Below are 21,013 nucleotides of genomic sequence, written 5' to 3'. Positions count from 1 at the left end.
CATCACTGGCACCTGCGTTCAGTAGCCCATCCCTTAGGGCACCTTCTCCCCGAATCCCAAATCTCACCTCAAAAGCCACACGGTCTGACTGGTGTTGCCGCTCAGCCTCCTGAAGCTTGGCCAGCAAGTCCTTCACAGTCTTCCTCAAGCTCTCAACATCCTCATTTACACAGATGTCCACCTACAGCCAGAGCAAGGAAGAGAAAGGGAAGCCATCAAGCTTCTGACTTGGTAAGAAAAGGTCCCCTCCCAGCCACACACTGGTTTGGATCATCTCATTCAGACCACCCTCACAAAAGAATTATCATCACACGAGGGGAGAGTTACCTTAGGCAACCAAAAATTCTGAGTTACTCAATGACACATTATCCCTTCATACCCTAAAGAACTGGCTGGGCATGGTGGCTCACACCTGTAATCCCAGCACTTTGGGAGGCTGAGGCGGGTGGATCTCCTGAGGTCAGGAGTTCAAGATCAGCCTGACCAACATGGGGAAACCCTGTTTCCACTAAAAATACAAAAAATTAGCCAGATGTGGTGGCACATGCCTGTAATCCCAGTTACTCAGGAGGCTGAGGCAGGAGAATCGCTTGAACCCAGGAAGTGGAGGTTGCAGTGAGCCAAGATCACGCCACTGCACTCCAGCCTGGGCATCAAGAACAAAAACTCCGTCTAAAAAAAACAAAAACAAAAACGAAAAAGCCAAGCTAGCCTCAAAACACTCAATTGTTTTAGGACACGCTCAGTAATATTTCATGTATGTATCTACCAATCGATTTCTTGGCGAGTATGTGCACGCCATATAGGTATGCGTCCTGCTTCCCTCTATCTGCCTAGAGCTCTCTGAGAGCAGAGACCACGCTCCCCTTTGGACTACAGTTCCCACAGGACAGGGACTGTGTCACACCCATCACAAAGGAAGTGATCTAAAAGCACAGCCTTTACCATTCTCAGCTTCTGGCACTGAGGGCAGCATACAAAGGGTTACTGATGGATGGCCAGGTTTAGGGCAAAAGCATGCAATGAGTCCAGGAATCTGATTCAATGTAGAAAAAGGTGTCTCATCGAGGTAACTGCTCAATCTCTCCCAGACACACCCAATCGTGGGCTGGTGGTTAGGGATGAGCAGACATGTAGGGTCTCGCCCCCATCTCTGCTGCACAGGCACCAGACACTTCAATTACAAGCTCCCTGTGAGTCTGACAGAAAAATCTCTCCCCGTCTTGCACAGTGGGAAGCAGCAATGCCTTCAAACCAGAGCTCAGAGCTCTCGGCTGGGAGGAGGGAGACAGGGTCCCAGTTTCTGCATTATCGTCGGGTACTGTGGGCCTTCATTTCTTTATCTGTGAAGCAGTGAGTACACTCCCTACCGCACCCTGCCTTACAGGCTGCCTCAAAACTAGGTAAGATAACATCCGGTACAGCTTTGAGCTTGTGAGAAGAAAGAGGCCAAACAGATATTACCAGGTATTATTGTAATTTGTTGCCAACAATGTATTTGCCAAATACGGTGATTCAAAGGAAGGAGAAAGTCCAAACTGCACATCTAAAGCAAGTGGTTAGAATCACAGCATTCCAAATCTAGGTGTCATAAGTCATCCAATTTCCCTAAATCCTCACCTGAACCAATGGCCAGGTGAAAATGTTTTAAAAGGCTCCTGAAACACAACTATTATGCACTTATTTCAAAGAGTGTTCTCATAAGATTGTTTAATGACACGGAAAACTTTCAGGAAAATATTATTTCATCATATGATACAATATGAAGCAAAAAAACTAGGTTATCAAACTACATGTAGGAGGCAGAAGCAATGAACTAGATTTTGATACAGCAATGTAGATAGATCCTAAAAATGTGGTGCCAGGGAAAAAAAAGAACAAAGAGAAAAGAAGATACAGTGCAAGTGCATCATGTATATTGAAAACATTTTACAGGCATATTTAAAGCCATATATTGAATTCATTAGAGTGAGTGCCTCTTGCAGGAGGTGGAAGCAAAAAAAAAAAAAAAAAACCCAAAAAACGAAAACCAGTGAGAGGCCTTGACAGGACCCCTGAACTAATGGGTGGGTATGATTCAACCTATACTTGAGGACCAGAAACACCCGATGCAAAAACATACCCAACTGAAGAAACAAAAAATTATAAAGAAATGCTATGGGCCGGGCGCGGTGGCTCACGCCTGTAATCCCAGCACTTTGGGAGGCTGAGGTGGGTGGATCACGAGGTCAAGAGATCGAGACCATCCTGGTCAACATGGTGAAACCCCGTCTCTACTAAAAATACAAAAAATTAGCTGGGCACAGTGGCGCATGCCTGTAATCCCAGCTACTCAGGAGGCTGAGGCAGGAGAATTGCCTGAACCCAGGAGGCGGAGGTTGTGATGAGCCAAGATCACGCCATTGCACTCTAGCCTGGGTAACAAGAGCGAAACTCCGTCTCAAAAAAAAAATTAAAAAAAAAGAAATGCTACATACTGTACAATATGAATATTGTAAATATATATTTGCATCCAGGGAAAGACAAAATTTCACTGTGGTTTTTATCTAAGTAGATTACAAGTGACATTTGTTTCTTCTTTCACTTTTCTGTGTTTCTGAATTTTCCAAATTTTCTACAATATGCATGTTTTGTATATGATCACACAAAAAAAAATAACAAACTTTTTAAAGTACAGTCATGATGGCCGGGTGCAGTGGCTCATGCCTGTAATCTCAACACTTTGGGAGACCAAGGTGGGTGGATCACCTGAGGTCAGGAGTTCAAGACCAGCCTGGCCAACATGGGGAAACCCCATCTCTACTAAAAATACAAACATTAGCCAGGCATGATGGCTCATGCCTGTAGTCCCAGCTACTTAGGAGGCTGAGGCAAGAGAATTACTTGAATCCAGGAGGCGGCAGGTTGCAGTGAGCCAAGATCACAACACTGCATGCACTCCAGCCTGGGCGACAGAGTGAGACTCCAACTCAAACAATAAAAAATAAAGTACAGTCATGGAGGCCAGGCACGGTAGCTCATGCATGTAATCCCAAAACTTTGGGAGGCCAAGGTGGGCAGATCACTTAAGCTCAGGAGTTTGAGATGAGCCTGGGAAACATGGTGAGACCCTGTCTTTACAAAAAATACAAAATTAGCGAGGTGTGGTGGCACATGTCTACAGTCCCAGCTACTCATGAGGCTGAGGCAGGAGGACTGCCTGCCAACAGGTCGAGGCTATAATGAGCCATGGTTGCACCACTGCACTCCAGCTAAGATGACATGGGGAGACCCTGTCTCAAAAAATAATAATAAATTAAAAATAGGCCAGGCGCAGTGGCTCATGCCTGTAATCCCAGCACTGTGGGAGGCCAAGGCAAGCAGATCACTTGAGCCCAAGATTCAAGACCAGCCTGGGCAACCCCATGTCTACAAAAATTAGCCAGGCATAGTGGTGCATGCCCTCTAGTCCCAGCTACTGAGGTGGGAGGACTGCGTGAACCCCAGGGTGGAGGCTGCAGTGAGCCATGATCGCCACTGCACTCCAGCCTGGGTGACAGAGTAAGACTCTGTCAATCAGTCCATCAGTCAAGTACAGCCATGGAAGGAAATACTACGCAGTTATTCAAAAGAATGAGGTAGATCTATATGTACTGACATGGAAAGAAAGTTACAATATACTCTTTAGTTTAAAAAAAAAAGCAAAGAATAATGAATTTACTATGATCTTATCGTTAAGAAAAGCACGTGTATGTTATATACATATATTTATCATGTACATATGGTGTATATATAATGTATACATGATATGTAAATATGGTTGTCTACGTACATAAAAATACTCTAGAATACTGGCGCTCAACTGTAGCTAAACATTAGTATCACCTGAAGAGCTCCTAAGTGTCCTGATGCCCAGGCTGCTGATCAGAACAATGAAATGACAAGCTCTAGGGATAGGACCCAGGCATCATATCTTTTAAAGCTTGCAAGCCCATTCCAATGAGCAGCTGAGGCTGAGAAGCACTGCCCTAGAAAGATCCACCCACTTCAAGCTGTTAACAGTGGATACTTGCAAGGAGTGAGACTGGGGAAGGAGAATTTCCACTCTTTATATTTCTCTGTTGTTTGAATTTTTATGTCAACTACTACTCTTGTATTTAATGAGAGAGAAAAAGCAATAAACAAAGGGATGGGGAGGAGGCGATGCCGCCCCTGGCCAAGCAGAGCACCGAGGTGCCCTCTGTTACCTACCTCAGGTGAGCTACTGTACAGGGCCGGGGGACTCTGACTAAAGCCATTTGGCTTTTCTAGCACCACCTGTTCAAACAGAAAAAACTGGTAGTTAAAACACATGAAAGCGACCAACTTCGAAATATTATTCTCCTAACACTCAAATCTTAGAAAGATCCAGAGAGTGAGAGGAAGGAGACGGGAGGGAAGGAGAGAGAAAAAGAAAGGGAGGGAGAAAAAAGAAGGAATGAAGAAAGGAAAGGAGAAGAGGGAAGGAAGGGAAAGAAAAAGAGATTTACAGCGTTCCATGAGAAAACAGAAACAAGAGGGGATGGAGAAATGTATGTGGCCTGGAGAGGGAATACCCTAGTCTTGCAGGGAGGATGAAAAAAACCTCAGGCTAAAACCTTTCAGCAGGTGGAAAAGTATGTGGAGCCCATTCCTCCTAGCCAGGGAATACAAGCAGCTGCCTGTCACAAACAAAGGGTTTTCCTGCCTCCAGGGATCCTGACAAAGTTTGACAAAGCAAAAATCACAAAGGGAAGCAGTTTTTTCAATTCTTTCTGACCCAAAGCCTGATTATTCATCATATCACAGCTGGTTCGTGCAAACAAGGGGGCCAGACTTTGGGCCAGTCTCTGAGCACATTAAGTTCTTCCACCTGACAAAGCAGCTCTCACTAGGCAGAGGTGAGCTCACGCACTGAAAGGCCTACCTTCAGTCAAAGCAAAAATTAGGGAATGTTCCACCACACAAGCCTAGTGCATGCCCAAGACAAAAAAAACTTTCCTTGCACCAGCTGCTGGGCCACTGTTCCCTTCAAGGGAATGAAGGCAGGGGCTGCTGCTGGTGCGAGACACCCTGCCAGAACCAAAATGCAAATAAAGGATACAACTCAGTAGGCCAGGCATGGTGGCTCACTTTGGGAGGCCTGGGTGGGCAGATCACAAGGTCAGAAGTTCAAGACCAGCCTGGCCAATACGGTCAAACCCCATCTCTACTAAAAATACAAAAAAATTAGCTGGGCGTGGTGGCTTGTGCCTGTAGTCCCAGGTGCTCAGGAGGCTGAGGCAGGAGAATCACTGGAACCTGTGAGGTGAGGCTGCAGTGAGCTGAGATCGCGCCACTGCACTCCAGCCTGGGCGACAGAGCGACACTCTGTCTCAAAAAAAAACAAATACAACTCAGAATCTAAAGGAGGATGAGGATAAAGTCACAACTCTTTGTGATAGACAGACAGCTCTGCTCTGCTCTCCTGAGGACATTTCTGTCCCCGAGTTTTGGAAAAGCTGAAAAGCAGGATCCCAGGATTATCCATCCCAGAAAAGACTTATCCAATTTGTTCAGTCTAACGAATATTTATTGATGCCTTCTACATCCCAGACCTGGAGGGAGTGGGAAGGTGAGGATACAGACACAGGGTGGGGGTGGGGTGAACTCCTAACCTTGAGGAGCTTCCCATCCCAGGCTAGACATAACTATATACAAGATTAATAACAGGCGAGGGCAAGGACTCCAATTTACACTACAGGTGTCACCCAAACTAAGCAAGATCAGCTTATGAGAAGTGTGGATTTACAGGTGATTGTCTGCTTTATAAAACTCTACTACTATAAGAAACTTGATCACAGAATCCTTATAGATAAGAGGCTTTGCTAACAACTGATATTTAATTTATTTAAGTTCAGTTTCTGTACAGTATTTCAGGAGGTGTACTTATGCTTAAGCTGACATGTGTAAATGTAAGTGCTCATTGACTGGAGAGTCCTAACTAGATTGTGAGTGCTCAGAGGAGCCAGCATCACCTCTACATTCTCCATTCCCAGCAGGGGTGCTAGATTCGGCACACACTGGGTAAAAGGCCTGGCACAACCTCACCTCCTCAGTGGGAACCCAACCATGGACCATTTCCTATTACCTGTATCTCCTGTCGATGGAGAGAATCTCCCAGGTCCCTGTCAAGCTTGCTACTTATATCCTCCCGGAGCTTCTGCAGGCAGTTCCTGGCCTGGGAGGGGAGGGCAAGAAACTTGAGCTTTAAGGTAGAGAAAGAGAGCACAAAAACTCACCCAACTCTGTGCCCTATCCCCGGCCCGTACTACGAGTCAGGCACTGTCCCAAGTACTGGCTGAAGGATGGAGGGAGGAACCCTGGTCAAGTGGGGCTGCAGCTGACATTCTAGCTGGGGAGACACACAATGCAAAAGACGAATAAGCAAAAGGGTGTGTAACATGTCATATGGGGATAAGTGCCAACGAGAAACATGAGCCAGGAAGAGAGTTAAGAAATGCTGTGAAAGGTGGCTGGTAATTTTCGATAGGATGGCTGGGGACAGTGCTAGGCACACAGTACTTGTATTTGTGGATTAATGGATCAGGTATGAAGGGTCCAAAGTGATATGTGACACACGGGAAGGCATGGTGGCATTTCAGAGACATAAAGGAAAAACAAGGGGAAAAACCAGAATCCACAAAAGAAGGCAACCCAAAAAATGGGAGGTTTAGAGATATGACCTAGGCCCTGCGTGAGAGGGAAGGCGGGCCCACCTCCTGGATGTACTGGACCTCACTCTTCAGCTGGTTAATATTCTTCTCATGGGTCATCTTGTCTCCAGACCTCCCCTTCAAGTACACCTGAAAGAAGAACACTATTTGGTTAAGAAACCTCAAATTAAATTAACTATACAAAAATAGGCAGCATCATACAGTGCTGGTGAGAGGGCAAATTGTTACCAGCAATTTACTGGGTGGAATTTGGTGATTCAGATCAGAAGACCTAAAAATATATATACTTTTTGGCCTATCAACTCTACTTCTGGAAATTTACCCTAATGCAATAAATTTAGCTAAATGCTATATAGCTATATTGGCATAAACACATATATACAATCATGCATCACTTAATTATAGGAATACATTCTGAAGGATGCATCATTAGGCAATTTCATCCTTGCACACACATCACAGAGTGTACATGCACAACTTAGATGGCATGGCCTCCTACATCCCTAGGCTGTATGGTGTAGCCTCTTGCTCCTAGGCTACAAACCTGCACAGCATGCTACTATACTGAATACTGTACGTGATTATCACACAGTGGTAAGTGTTTATGTATCTAAACCTAGAAAAAAATACAATAAAAATGGAGTATGATAACCTTATGGGGCCACTATTGTATATGCAGTCCGTCACGGACCCAAACGTTGTTATACAGCACATAACTGAACTGTAACTGAATCAATTGTATGATATGGAAATTATATCTCAAAAAGCTGTTTTATTTAAAAAAGAGAAATAACAAAAATAATTTTTAAAATTATTTATTTATTTATTTTTGAGATGGAGTCTCACTCTGTCACCCAGGCTGGAGTGCAGTGGCGCAATCTCGGCTCACTACAACCTCCACCTCCCGGGTTCAAGCAATTCTCTTGCCTCAGCCTCCCGTGTAGCTGGGATTACAGTTGCCCACCACCACACCCAGCTAATTTTTGTATTTTTAGTAGAGACAGAGTTTCAGCATATTGGCCAGGCTGGTCTGGAACTCCTGACCTTGTGATCCACCTGCCGCTGCCTCCCAAAGTGTTGGGATTACAGGCATGAGCCACTGCACCTGGCCAAATCATTTTGTTTTTAAAAAATAAGTTCCATTGGCCAGCTGGGGTGGTGCATGCCTATAATACTAGCATTTTGGGAGACTGAGGCAGGAGGATTGCTTGAGCCCAGGAGTTGAGACCAGCCCAGGCAACACAGGAAGACTGTCTCTGCAAAACAAAAAATATATAAATAAATAAATAAGTTCCATCAGGATGAACCCATTATAGGAAAATAGTAAGTTCCACAAACATACCTCCCACCTCCCTCCACAACCTCCAGCAGCAAAACATGGACAGTGGATGGGCCCCTCGTATGGTCATCCAGTCCACACCCTTGCCTGGGGCCAGGCTGCACCAAAGCTGCTAACAGGCCAACTGTAGTCTGCTGGTATTAATTAAGACATTTTCAGAAGATTGCCAGGAACTAGCATCTCAAGTCTGGTTCCTTCCACCAAACCACAAGCTCCCTTTGGCAACAACATCAACTGCTCCCTCTCATGTACGTGCAGGAAGAAAGAGAGCAGGGAGGAAAGGTGGAGGTGAACTAAGCTTACCTTAATGATCTCCTCACGTCCATCATGGGACTCCACCAGTTCTGAAGCCAGGGAATGACCAGCTGAGCGGCCAGATACCATGGCGTAGGTCTTCCTGCCCGCCTGGCCAAAGAGAGACAAGAGAGAGAGAAATGGCTCAGAAACCACATGGCAAGCCCAGAATTCCTGCCCCTCAACCAATGCAGAAGACCTGATTCTCAAAAGACTTGAAGGGTTAGTCTGACTTTCCTCTGCAAAAATTCATTTCAGAAATTCTAATAGAAGTCACACAGCAGCAAGAACACTGGCCGGGGAAAACTGGCAGAAACAGCAGGTTAGTTTTAATTTTAGTGGGGGATTCCTCCTGTCCCAAAGCAATGCACAAGGCTGAGGCAAGCTGGATGTTGCTGAAAGGAGGTGCTCCCATGCTCCCGATGGCAGAGATGGCTCCAGGCAGCACTTGGGTAAGGGGCCAGCAGCAAGGAAGCACTGGTATGGGGAGGGAGCCACGCCCACCAGAATGCCGCAGTACCTTCTGGGCTATGTGTTCAAGTTCATCTCCTGTCAGTTCACCCTGGAGAGTCAGCCTGAGAATGTCCACGCTGCCCTAATAATGACAATGACAGCAACAATAACCTCTCACCTTTACAGTCTACAGATACAAAGTGCTAACGGGACACGGGTGCTTCTGCCAGCCCTGTGGAGCAAGCCTTATCACCACCACTTCACAGACAAGGAAAACTGAAGTCCAGGGAGGCAGCTTAGGTTGCCCAAGATCAGGTGTTTGGGGTGACTCTGGGACCATCTGACAGTTCTTTCTTTCACAACAGAGTCTACACAGCACGCTGCTCTGTACAGCTCCAGTGGGACTACCCTGGTTCTTGGACTACAGGGAACACGTTGCATGTACTCTTCTTTCTCCAGCTGTGGAGAGGTCATTCCTAGACTGCTCATCCTCAGTCCAGAATTTCTGCTCATGACAACCAGACAGCAAGTTATTGATGCACTTTACAAGACTAGCGTATTCTTCCTGAACTAAACTATAGGAAAATACCTGAATTCAAACTCCCATTTCTATGAGCCACACAGAAATTACCTAAGTGAAAGCAGGCAAGATAATAGGTATTTATCTAGAGATCAACCTAGTCTCAAAGAATGAAGCAGGTTTTCCTTCATAAGTCAAAGAAGGGTGTGTGTGTGTGTGGGTGTGGGTGCTTTTGAGACAGAGTCTCACTCTGTTGCCCCGGCTGGAGTGCAATGGTGTAATCTCGGCTCACTGCAGCCTCCGCCTCCCGGATTCAAGCAATTCTCCTGCCTCAGCGTCCAGAGCAGCTGGGATTACAGGCACTCACCACCATGCCTGGCTAATTTTTGTATTTTTAGTAGAAATGGGGTTTTACCATGTTGGCCAGGCTGGTCTGGAACTCCTGACCTCATGATCCGCCCGCCTCAGCCTCCCAAAGTGCTGGGATTACAGGTGTGAGCCACCACACCCGGCCCCCAAATCAGGATTACAGGCTCATGCCTGTAATCCCAGTACTTTGGGAGGCCAAGGTGGGCAGATCACCTGAGGTCAGAAGTTCGAGACCAGCCTGGCCAACGTGGTAAAACCCCATCTCTACTAAAAATACAGAAAAATTAGCCAGGCGTGGTGGTGGGCACCTATAATCCCAGCTACTGGGGAGGCTGAGGCAAGAGAATCACTTAAACCCGAGAGGCGGAGGCTGCAGTGAGCCGAGATCGTGTCATCGCACTCCAGCCTGGGCAACAGAGCGAGACTCCGTCTCAAAAAAAAGAAAGAAACAAAATGTATGGAGGTTACTCTCTGCCACAGGAGGTGACACTGAAACATCAGCCTCCTCCCACTTCTTGGAATGAATCCAAGTGTAAGAAAGACGGAAGACACTGCCACAATGGCCCTTAGACCTTCCCAACCCTAACAAAGTAGCTGGTTTTATAAAAACATTGAACTCCTATGAAATAAAAGCCACATCCTTAAAGTAGCATGCAAGGCTCTCCACAGTCTGGGGAAACTTGTCCGTCTTTCTTGTCTCTCAGTGCCCCATCTGATACATTCCATGGTTTCCAACTTCAATGCCTTTGCTCCCATCATTTACTGTGCCTTAAATATCCGTTCTTCCCATTTTCACCTAGGGTATCTGCAAGTTCCTCAAGAGTTCATGTTCAAATGCCCCATCTTCCATGATGCTACCCTGCATCCTGTGGGAAACACGCCTTCCCCTCCCTGAACTCCCACAGCATCAGAAGGCCTCCCATGGCATCTGCTTCTCAGTTATTTGTGTTCTGTGAAGATTTACCCATTCTGTTAACTCCTTGAGAGCTGTTGTATGCCACAGCCCTTAGCAAAGGTATTTTATGAATGCACAGTGAATGCTCCATGACATCTAGGTCAAGAGAATATTACCAAAGAAAGAAGAGGAAATGATTTCAAAATAGCCAGACTGGGCTGCCAATTCTTTCTTCCCAGGATATACTTGCACTTTTATTAAAATATTATCTTGGCCAGGTGTGGTGGGTCACAGCTATCCCAGGACTTTGAGAGGCCAAGGCGGGTGGATCACCTGAGGTCAGGAGTTCGAGACCAGCCTGGTCAGAAAGGTGAAACCCCATTTCTACTAAAAATACAAAACTCAGCTGGGTGTGGTGGCAGGCACCTGTAATCTCAGCTACCAGGGAGGCTTAGGCAGGAGAATCACTTCAATCTGGGAGGCAGAGGTTCCAGGGAGCCAAAATCACACCACTGCACTCCGGTTTGGGCAACAGAGCAAGACTCCATCTAAAAAAAAAAACAAAAAACAAAACAAAACAAAACAAAAAAACCACTATCTTCCTGGAGGCAGCTGGGAAAAGGCAGGGCATCCTTCAGTCAGAACAAAAGAAGGTCAAGTCTGGTCTGTTTCATAAACCCAGGCTTTTCCAATAAGAAGAGCATAGACAACTGGGCTGGACTGGGGCACTGAGAGATAATTCCATCCAGTCATCAGAATTCCAGGTAGAGAGGAGAAAGAGGGTGAGTTGAAATGTTCTCAAAGAAATAATGACCAAAAACTTTCAAAATTTGGCAAAAGACACAAACCTATAGATTCAAGAAGCTAGGCAAACCTCAAACAGAATAAACATGAAATTCATGCCATGATAGATCATAATTAAACTTCTGATTAACTAAAGACAAAGAAAACATCTTGAAAGCAGAGAATAATAACCTGTGAGGGGAAAACAATGTGAATAACCGCAGATTTCTCATCAGAAATGACAGAGGGTAGAAGGAAGTGGCATACTATTTTTCAAATGCTGAAAGAAAAGAACTGTCAATTCAGAATCCTGTCACAAAGAAAATATCCGTCAGTAACGAGGGGGAAAGGAAGACATTCTCAGATGAAGGAAAACTAAGAGAATTTCTCACCAGCAGACCTACACGAATAGAATGGCTAAAAAAGTTCTCTAAACAGAAAGGAAATGATAAAAAAAAGGAAATTTGAGCCGGGTGCAGTGGCTGACGCCTGTAATCCCAGCACTTTGGGAGGCCGAGGCGGGCAGATCACAAGTTCAAGAGATCGAGACCATCCTGGTCAACATGGTGAAACCCCGTCTCTACTAAAAATACAAAAATTAGCTGGGCCTGGTGGTGCGTACCTGTAGTCCCAGCTACTCAGGAGGCTGAGGCAGAATTGTTTGAACCCGGGAGGCGGAGGTGGCAGTGAGCCAAAATCGTGCCACTGCACTCCAGCCTGGTGCCTGGTGACAGAGCAAGACTCTGTCTCAAAAAAAAAAAAGGAAATTTGAAATATTGGGGGGGGGAGGGGGAGGGGACAGGAAGGAAGTGAAAAGGAAAGGGAAGGGAAGGGGGAAAGGACAGGGAAAAAAGCACCTTTATTTGTAACAGCCAAAAACTAGAAACAACCCAGATGCCTCCAGTAGAAAAATGGTTGAACAAATTGTGACACATCCATTATTGTGGAATACTATCAGCAATAAAAAGGATCAAATTATTGATACATGCAACAACACTCTCCAATTTGCTGAATGAAAAAAGCCAATCACAATAGTTTACATGCTGTATAATTTCACTTGTGCAACATTTTTAAAATAACAAAATAATAGAAATGGGAAAAAGACTGGCAGTTACCAGGAGTTAAGAAGGTGGGGGCAGAAGGGAAGTGGGTGTGGTTCTCAAAGGGCAACGTGAGGGGTCCGGTCCTTGAGGTGATGGAAATGTTCTATAGCGTGACTGTATCGACGCCACTGTCCTGCTTGTGATAGAGTTCTATAGTTTTGCAAGATGTTACCACTGCAAAAAAGGAAATAAAGGCTACAGGGGATTTCTATTATTTCTTGTTACTGCATATGAATATATAATTATCTTTTTTTTAAAAAAAGAAAGAATTAATATTCCTTGAAGTACTTTCAGGGACAAAAATAATCTAATGAAGAAAATAAGCATTTATAATCCTGCCACCCAGAAACAACCACTATTAAAATGTTAATGTATGCCTTATAATTTTTTTTTGAGAGGGAGTCTCATTCTGTTATCTAGGCTGGAATGCAATGGCGTGATCTTGGCTCACTGCACCCTCTGATTCCCAGGCTCAAGCAATCCTCCTACCTCAGCCTCCTGAGTAGCTGGGATTACAGGCGTGCGTCACCATATCTGGCTAAGTTTTTGTATTTTTGATAGAGACAGGGTTTCACCATGTTGTCCAGGCTGGTCTCAAACTCCTGACCTCATGTGATTCCCCCCCACCGCTTTGGCCTCCCTGGGTGCTGGGATTACAGGTGTGAGCCACCATGCCTGGCCTTAAAATTTACAACTTCTATTCGTCAAAAGACACTGCTAAGAGGACCGGCATGGTGGCTCACATCTGTAATCCTACCACATTGGGAGGCTGAGGTGTGTGGATCACCTGAAGTCAGGAGTTCCAGACCAACCTGGCCAACATGCTGAAAACCTGTCTCCACTAAAAATTAAAAAATTAGTTGGATGTGGTGGCACATGCCTGTAGTCCCAGCTACTTGGCAGGCTGAGGCAGGAGGACTGCTTAAACCTGGGAGGCAAAGGTTGCAGTGAGCCAAGATCGTGCTACTGCACTCCAGTCTAGGTAATGGAATCAGACTCTGTCCAAAAAAAAAAAAGAGGGCCAGGGATGGTGGCTCACAATCCCAGCACACTTTGGGAGGCCAAGGTGGGCAAATCACCTGAGGTCAGGAGTTCAAGACTAGCTGGCCAACATGGTGAACCACCCCCCGACAATATCTACTAAAAATACAAAAATTAGCTGGGCGTGGTAGCATTCGCCTGTAATCCCAGCTACTGAGGAAGCTGAGGCAGGAGAATCACTTGAACCTGGGAGGCAGAGGTTGCAGTGGTGCTGAGATCGTGCCACTGCACTCCAACCTGGGCGACAGAGCAAGATTCCGTCTCAGAAAAAAAAAGGAGTGTATGACAACCCACAGAGCAGAAGAAATTCATTATATGTATATCTGACAAAAGATGTCCAGAATATATAAAGAATTTCTACTAAACAAAATGACTAACACGGGATCCTGGACTGAATCCTGGATCAGAAAAAAGATATTAGTGGAAAAAGTGGCGAAACCCAAACAGTCTACAACTTTGTTAATGGCATTGTACCAACACTAATTTCTTCGTTATAACAAATGTGCCATAGTAACATAAGATGTTAACATTGTGGGAAAACTGGATAAAGGGTATACAAGAGTTCTCCGTACTATCTTTGCAACTTTTCTGTAAATTTAAAATTATTTCAGGCTGGGCGCAATGGCTCACACCTGTAATCTCAGCACTTTGGGAGGCCAAGGCAGGCGGATCACCTGAGGTCAGGAGTTCGAGACCAGCCTGACCAATATGGAGAAACCCCATCTCTACTAAAAATACAAAATTAGCTGGGCATGGTGGCGCATGCCTGTAATTCCCACTACTCAGGAGGCTGAGGCAGGAGAATCACTTGAACCTGGGAGGTGGAGGTTGCGGTGAGCCAAGATCATGCCATTCCACTCCAGCCTGGGCCACAAGAGTGAAGCTCTGTCTCAAATAAACAAATAAATAAAATAAAATAATTTCAAAATAAAATGTTTACTTAAAGAAAGAGGCTAGGTGCAGTGGCTCATGCCTGTAATCCCAGCACTTCGGGAGGCTGAGGTGGGCGGATCACCCAAGGTTGAGAGTTCAAAACCAGCCTGACCAACATGCAGACACCCCGTCTCTACTAAAAATACAAAATTAGCTGGGCATGGCAGCACATACCTACAATCCCAGTTACTCAGGAGGCTGAGACAGGAGAATCGCTTGAACCCAGGAGGCAGAGGTTGCAGCAAGCCGAGATTGCACTACTGCACTCCAGCCTGGGCAACAAGAGAGAAACTCTGCCTCAAAAAAAAAAAAAAGAAAGAGAAACGGTCAGCCATGCAGCCCAATATAAAAACAGGCAGAAGACACCAACAGACACATCATTATGAGGATACCCAAATAGTCATCAAACATATGAAAAGGAGTTCAATTTCATCAGGCATTATCAAAGAACTAGAAACTAAAACCACAAAGTAATACCACGAAATGCCTATCAGAATGACTAACATGAAATGGATAAAAAATAAATACCAAATGTTTGGAAGATGTGGAGCAACCAACACTCTGAGCCGCTGATGCTGGGACTCTGCAGCATCACAATCGCTGGAAAATTCAGAAGCATCAACCAAAGATGAACACAAAAGTGGTCTAAGGCACAGCAATTCTACCACTAATTACTCAACAGAAATGCAAATGTAGGGTCTCCCCGAAAATAAAGGCCTCAGAAGAAAGAGGTTTTCTCTGACTTTCTCCTGCCCTCATCTCTGGCCTTTCATTCCTTCCCTCCCTATCCCGAGGCTACCCACAGAAACTAGAATCCCTCTTCTCCAGGCAGGTCACAGAAACCAGAACTCCTTTTCCCCAAAGCCAGCCATAAAGTCTAAAAATATTACTCTAATTTTCCACCTCTCTATTAAAAACTGGCCATAAAGAAATTATCTGACCCACTTTGCTTGATTTTAAGTCATAAGACCCCCATTCCAGACAGGCTCCTGCCTCATACCCAGAAGGAATGCTTAAGAGAGGCCAAGAAGAATCCAGACAGACAGGCCTTGCTGGGTTTCCCCACTCAGTTTCTTAGCATTAGACCATACCCTTTTTGTCCAATCATATTTCCACACAGCTGTCTCTACTTTGTCAAATCAAGAATGGACAGTTTCTGATTCAGTAAGGCCAGATTTTAAAAATAATAAAAATTTTAAAAGAATGGACAGTTTCCTCTGTATATTCGAGTCTTCCATCTGAAGGTTCCTATGTCACCTAAAACTATGATCAAATAAATGTTTATGCCTTTTTTCCTATTAATGTCTTTTGTCAGTGATTTTCAGCAAAACTTCCAAGGGTCAAGGCGAGGCTCTCCCTTTGCCCTGGCACATACATATGTTTCCCATAAAAGCATGTATTCTAGAAAGTTTGCATTTTTCATAATAGCCTCAAACTAGAAATTATCCACATGTTCATCAAGAGTAGAATAAATTGCAATATATTCACATAATGGAACTTTGTTCAACAATGAAAAAGAATGAAGTATCGTACATGCAACATCAGTGAATCTCACAAAAATGCTAAGCAAAAGAATCCAGACACAAAAATATACTATATGATTCCACTTATATAAAAAACACAAAAATAATCAAAACTAATATAATACACCTTTGGAAGTCAGGATAGTGGTTACTCTTGAGGGTGAAGGTAGGTGGTAATCAGAAGGGCACACGAGGGGGCTTCTGTAGTGCCTGTAATAATTTGTTTCTTGATCTAGGTGCTGCTTACAGGAATGCGTCTAGTTTGTGAAAATTACTTAACTGTACATTTGTGATGTATATACTTTTTTGTATATATGTTACTATTAAATGTTTGTTTGTAAAAACAAAAAAATCTAAAACTCCTTATTATGGTATGAGAGTCCCCTTATGATCAGGACCATCACAGTCTATACCACACAATGTTTTGACTCCCTCCAGTACCCCAGTGTACCCTGCACTCTAACTATCCCCAGCTTTCTCCATCCAATCGTAGGAAGGCATCTAAATCCAAGTCTGTTTCTGCTAATGAGTCTTCCAGTGCAATACGTGCTCCCACCTGCCCAGAGGTTCGAATGTTGCTTTCTCCTACCAGGGTATCCTCTCCCACCTTCCACCTTGCCTCCTTGGAGAATTCCTGCTCAGCCTTCAAGGCATCTCCCCTCTGAGGGTCCTATCCCAGCACTCCTCCCTCAGTCAGAGCACCTCCTGCACCCTACATATCCTGCTCTCTAACACGGAGCCCATTCTTTTGTAACTATTCATTCCTCTCCCCCAGTAAAATCATAAGCTCCTTGAAGACATGGACAGCTGATTTAGCACAATACCTGGCCGAGAACAGGTTCTCAAAAAATATGTGTTGCATGAGTTCCAGGTTCAGGGATTTTCCCAATTCCCTTTGAGAAACCCCGGCTCTTCAGTTTAGAGCAGTGTGGAATACTGGAAAAAGCAGACACAGAAAAGTAGCAGAGGAAGGTCAAGGAAAAATTAAGCAAAGACTAAGAATGCAACTCTAAAAAGAAATATAAGTGGCTAATGGAATAGGAAAGATGCTCACCAGTAATGAGGAAAATGCAAATTAAAATGATAATGAGCTAGTTTGGGGGGATTTAATTACACTTACAGAAATATAAAGAGAAGACATGTCGAAGTATGTTCAAAGCAGCACTGCATGCAATAGCAAAACACCAGAAACAATCCAGATGTGCCACTGACAAGGAAATGAACTTTTAAATTATCTATTATTATTATTATTATTATTTTTGAGACAGGGTCTCACTGTGTCGCCCAGGCTGGAATGCAGTGGTATGATCACACCTCACTGCAGCCTTGACCTCCCAGGCTCAATTAATCCTCCCACCTCAGCTTCCTGAGCAGCTGGGACTACAGGCGTGCATCACCACGCCTAGCTAATTAGAAAATGAATGAATAAAACCTGGCAGATTAGTACAATGAACTACTATTCAGCTTTGAAAATAAATGAACTACGCAACATGCATTGACATGAATAAATATCAAAATAAACGTTAAATAAAAAAGCAAGCTGGCGCCAGGCGCATTGGCTCACACCTGTAATCCCAGCACTTTGAAAGGCCAAGACAGGCAGATCACTGGAGGTCTGGAGTTTGAGACCAATCTGGTCAAACTGGTGAAACCCCATCTCCACTAAAAATATAAAAATTAGTTGGGCGTGGTGGTGCATGCTTGTAATCCCAGCTATTTGGGAAGCTGAGGTGGGAGAATGGATTGAACCCAGGAGGTGGAGGCTGCAGGGACCCAAGATCCCGCCACTGCACTCCAGCCTGGGCAACAGAATAAGACTCTGCCTCAAAAAAAAAAAAAGAAGAAGAGAAAAAGAAAGCAATTTGGGTCAGGCATGGTGGCTCATCCCTATAATCCTAGCACTTTGGGGAAGTCAAGGCGGATGGATCACCTGAGGTCAGGAGTTCAAGACCATCCTGGCCAACATGGTGACACCTCGTCTCTACTAAAAATACAAAACACTGGCCGGGTGTGGTAATGGTCCCATGTAACCCCAGTTACTTGGGAAGCTGAGGCAGGAGAATCACTTGAATCTGGGAGGCAGAGGCTGCAGTGAGCCGAAATTGTGCCACTGCACTCCAGACTAGGTGACAGAGTGAGACTCCATCTCAAACAAAAAAGCAAGTTGTGCGGCCAGGCGTGGTGGCTTACGCCTGTAATCCAAGCACTTTGGAGGCCAAGGAGGGTGGATCACCTGAGGTCAGGAGTTCAAGACCAGCCTGACCAACATGGTGAAAGCCCGTCTTTAAAAAAAAAAAAAAAAAAAAAAAAGCAAGTTGTAGAATGTAAATATGTATACAGAGCTCAAAACATGCCAAACTAGGAAATATATCATTTGAGCCTGTAGTAAATAAACACAAAATTCAAGACAGTGATTACTTCTATGTAGGAAGCAGAGGGTTATGATCTGGAAGCAACTTTAGGGCTTCAAAAGTGTTGGTAATGTTCTATTTCTTTCTTTCTTTTTTTGAGGGGAGGGGATGGAGTTTTGCTCTTGTTGCCCAGTCTGGAGTGCAATGGTGCGATCTCGGCTCACTGCAACCTCCGCCTCCCGGGTTCAAGTGATTCTCAGGCCTCAATCTTCCAAGTGGCTAGGATTACAGGCACCCACCACCACACCTGGCTAATTTTTTGTATTTTTAGTAGAGATGGGATTTCACCATGTTGGCCAAGCTGGTCTGGAACTCCTGACCTCAGGTGATCCACCTGTTTTGGGCTCCCAAAGTGCTGGGATTACAGGCATAAGCCACCGCGCCCAGCCTGGTAATGTTCTATTTCTTAAGGTGGGTACACAGGTGTCCATTTTATTGCCATGCTTTAAGACTTCTCATATATCCAGTCTTCTTTCCTGCTTTTCAGTAAAGTAATTTTTTTCATGTAAATCCTGCAGAGATATCATTTTTAGACCAACAGAATGGCAAATATTAATACAATGGAACTTTGTATACAACAGTGAAAAAGAATGAACTACTGTACATGCAATATCGGCAAATCTGACAAAAATGCTAAGCAATAATATCGAGTATTATCAGGGATCAGTGAGAATGAGAGAAAAAGGCTAACTTCATACTTTGTTGAGGAGAATGTAAATTTATAAAGGTATTTTGGGAAGATAATTTGGCAACATTAATAAGAAGGGTTTGCATATTTCATAAATCCTTTGACCCAGTAAATCCACTTTTAAGACTATGAACTATGAAAATCCATGCACATTTGCTCAAAGATACGCATGAAAAACCTGACTGCAATACGATTTACAATAGTTAAAAACTGGAAACAATATAAATATTCTCTAGTAGGTAAAGAGGTGAATAAAGCAACATATGGATGGTAACATCCATAACATGAGATAATAAGTGAAAAAAAAAGCAAATCAGACATGAATTCCTAAAATAAGACTTCTCAGTTTTATATAGATAGACAGTTTTTTTTGGGAGACAGGAGTCTCACTCTTTCTCCCAGACCGGAGTGCAGTGGCACGATCTCGGCTTCCGGGCTCAATGATTCTCCTGCCTCAGCCTCCCAAGTAGCTAGGATTATAGGCATCTGCCACCATGCCCAGCTAATTTTTGTATTTTTAGTAGAGACAGAGTTTCACCATGTTGGCCAGGCCGGTCTCGAACTCTTGACTTCAAGTGATCTGTCCGCCTCAGCCTCCCAAAGCACTGGGATTAAAGGAGTGAGCCAAGTGCCCAGCCATATACATAGTATTGCTAACTGCCAAATCCTATGCATAGCAATGACTATGTTGAGCATTGCTGAGCCCTGTTCTTAGTGCTTTACATGTAGTACTAACTTATTTCATCCTCACAACAACGCTACATAGTAGGTGTTATAATCAACATCCCCATTTTATAGGTGAGAAAACTGAGGCACAGAAGTATCTTGTCCAAGATCACAGAACTAGTAAGGGGCAGGGGCAGAATTCAAACCCAAGTCCTGTGGCTCCAGTCTGGGCTCCTAACTACCACGCAGGCATGTGAAGGACTTTTGCTCCAAATACTTCTTCTTTTTTTTTTTTTTTAAAGATGGGGTTTCACCATGATGGCCAGACTGGTCTTGAACTCCTGACTTCAGGTGATCCACCCACCTAGGCCTCCCAAAGTGCTAGGATTACAGGCGTGAGCCACCATACCCAGCCCTGTTCCAAATACTTCTAATGTTTTAAACTTCAGTCATAAAAATGTATTTGTGTGACACTCCTATAATAAACACATAAATAAAGAGAAAGAAAGAAAACGTACTAAATTTGCCCAGGCATAGTGGCTCACACCTGTAATCCCAGCACTTTGGGAGGCCCAGGCAGGCAGATCGCCTGAATCCAGGAGTTTGAGACCAGCCTGGACAACCTAATGAGACCCTGTCTCTACAAAAAGTACAAAAACTAGCCTGGCATCATGGTCCACACCTGTAGTCCCAGCTACTAGGGAAGCTGAGGTGAGAGCAAGGTCAAGGCGGCAGTGAGCCAAGACTGGGCCAATGTACTCCAACCTAGGCGACAGAGTGACACTCTGTCTCAAAACAAACAAACAAAGTACTAAACTTAAGGTCACAGGCAGGATGTCTGAGTCCTGACTGATGACCATTAATCCTTGAGCAAATCACTTAATCTCTCTGGGCCTCAGTTTTCTGTCTGTAAAATGGGGGTGATACTATCAACCCCACCGACATCTTAGGAAGGGCAGGTAGATGTGGGAGAATGATGGAAAAGTGATTTGCAAATCATAAATCCCTTCACAAGGGTGAAGCAGCATTACTTTTCCAAGTAGCTCTGGGAAGTCTGCAAGAGAAGAGGGTGGATGAGGTACATTGTCTAATGGAGCTGATGAAAAACTTAGGGCTCTCTCTGGCACCTCATCCTCTAGAACCGGAGAATGCATCTTAGTCAACAAGGCCACAGACCTTAGCCTGCACCCCCAACTCAGAGTCAAGGAGTAAATCCTGGGGCTCCTCTCTGCTTGGTGCACTTAGTCGTTTTCTGGAGCAGGCTCCAGGGAGCTTTAGAAAC

General features: G+C 44.5%; 1 protein-coding gene across 5 annotated transcripts in view; it reads right to left on the bottom strand.

Moving 5' to 3' along the window:
• The window catches only part of TUFT1 (tuftelin 1), a 43,132-nt gene that overhangs the window by 14,302 nt on the left and 7,817 nt on the right, over positions 1-21,013 (bottom strand). Inside the window, exons 1-7 of one of the 5 annotated variants that reach the window (XM_012462720.3) lie at positions 9,172-9,303; positions 8,867-8,941; positions 8,356-8,457; positions 6,756-6,842; positions 6,128-6,217; positions 4,231-4,296; positions 68-181 (exon numbers count right to left, since the gene is read on the bottom strand). In XM_012462720.3, coding sequence (XP_012318143.2) covers positions 68-181; positions 4,231-4,296; positions 6,128-6,217; positions 6,756-6,842; positions 8,356-8,457; positions 8,867-8,941; positions 9,172-9,288 — 651 coding nt within the window. In that variant the 5' untranslated portion in view covers positions 9,289-9,303. Of the gene's footprint in view, positions 1-67; positions 182-4,230; positions 4,297-6,127; positions 6,218-6,755; positions 6,843-8,355; positions 8,458-8,866; positions 8,942-9,171; positions 9,304-21,013 lie in introns of those variants that run through there. The other 4 variants (XM_012462716.3, XM_012462717.3, XM_012462718.3 and 1 more) reach the window with 4 other exon arrangements.

Source organism: Aotus nancymaae, unplaced genomic scaffold (assembly GCF_030222135.1).
Source record: "Aotus nancymaae isolate 86718 unplaced genomic scaffold, 86718_ANA_hifiasm-v0.15.2.pri h1tg000108l, whole genome shotgun sequence".
Taxonomy (NCBI): domain Eukaryota; kingdom Metazoa; phylum Chordata; class Mammalia; order Primates; family Aotidae; genus Aotus; species Aotus nancymaae.
This window is presented reverse-complemented; position numbering and strand designations above follow the sequence as displayed.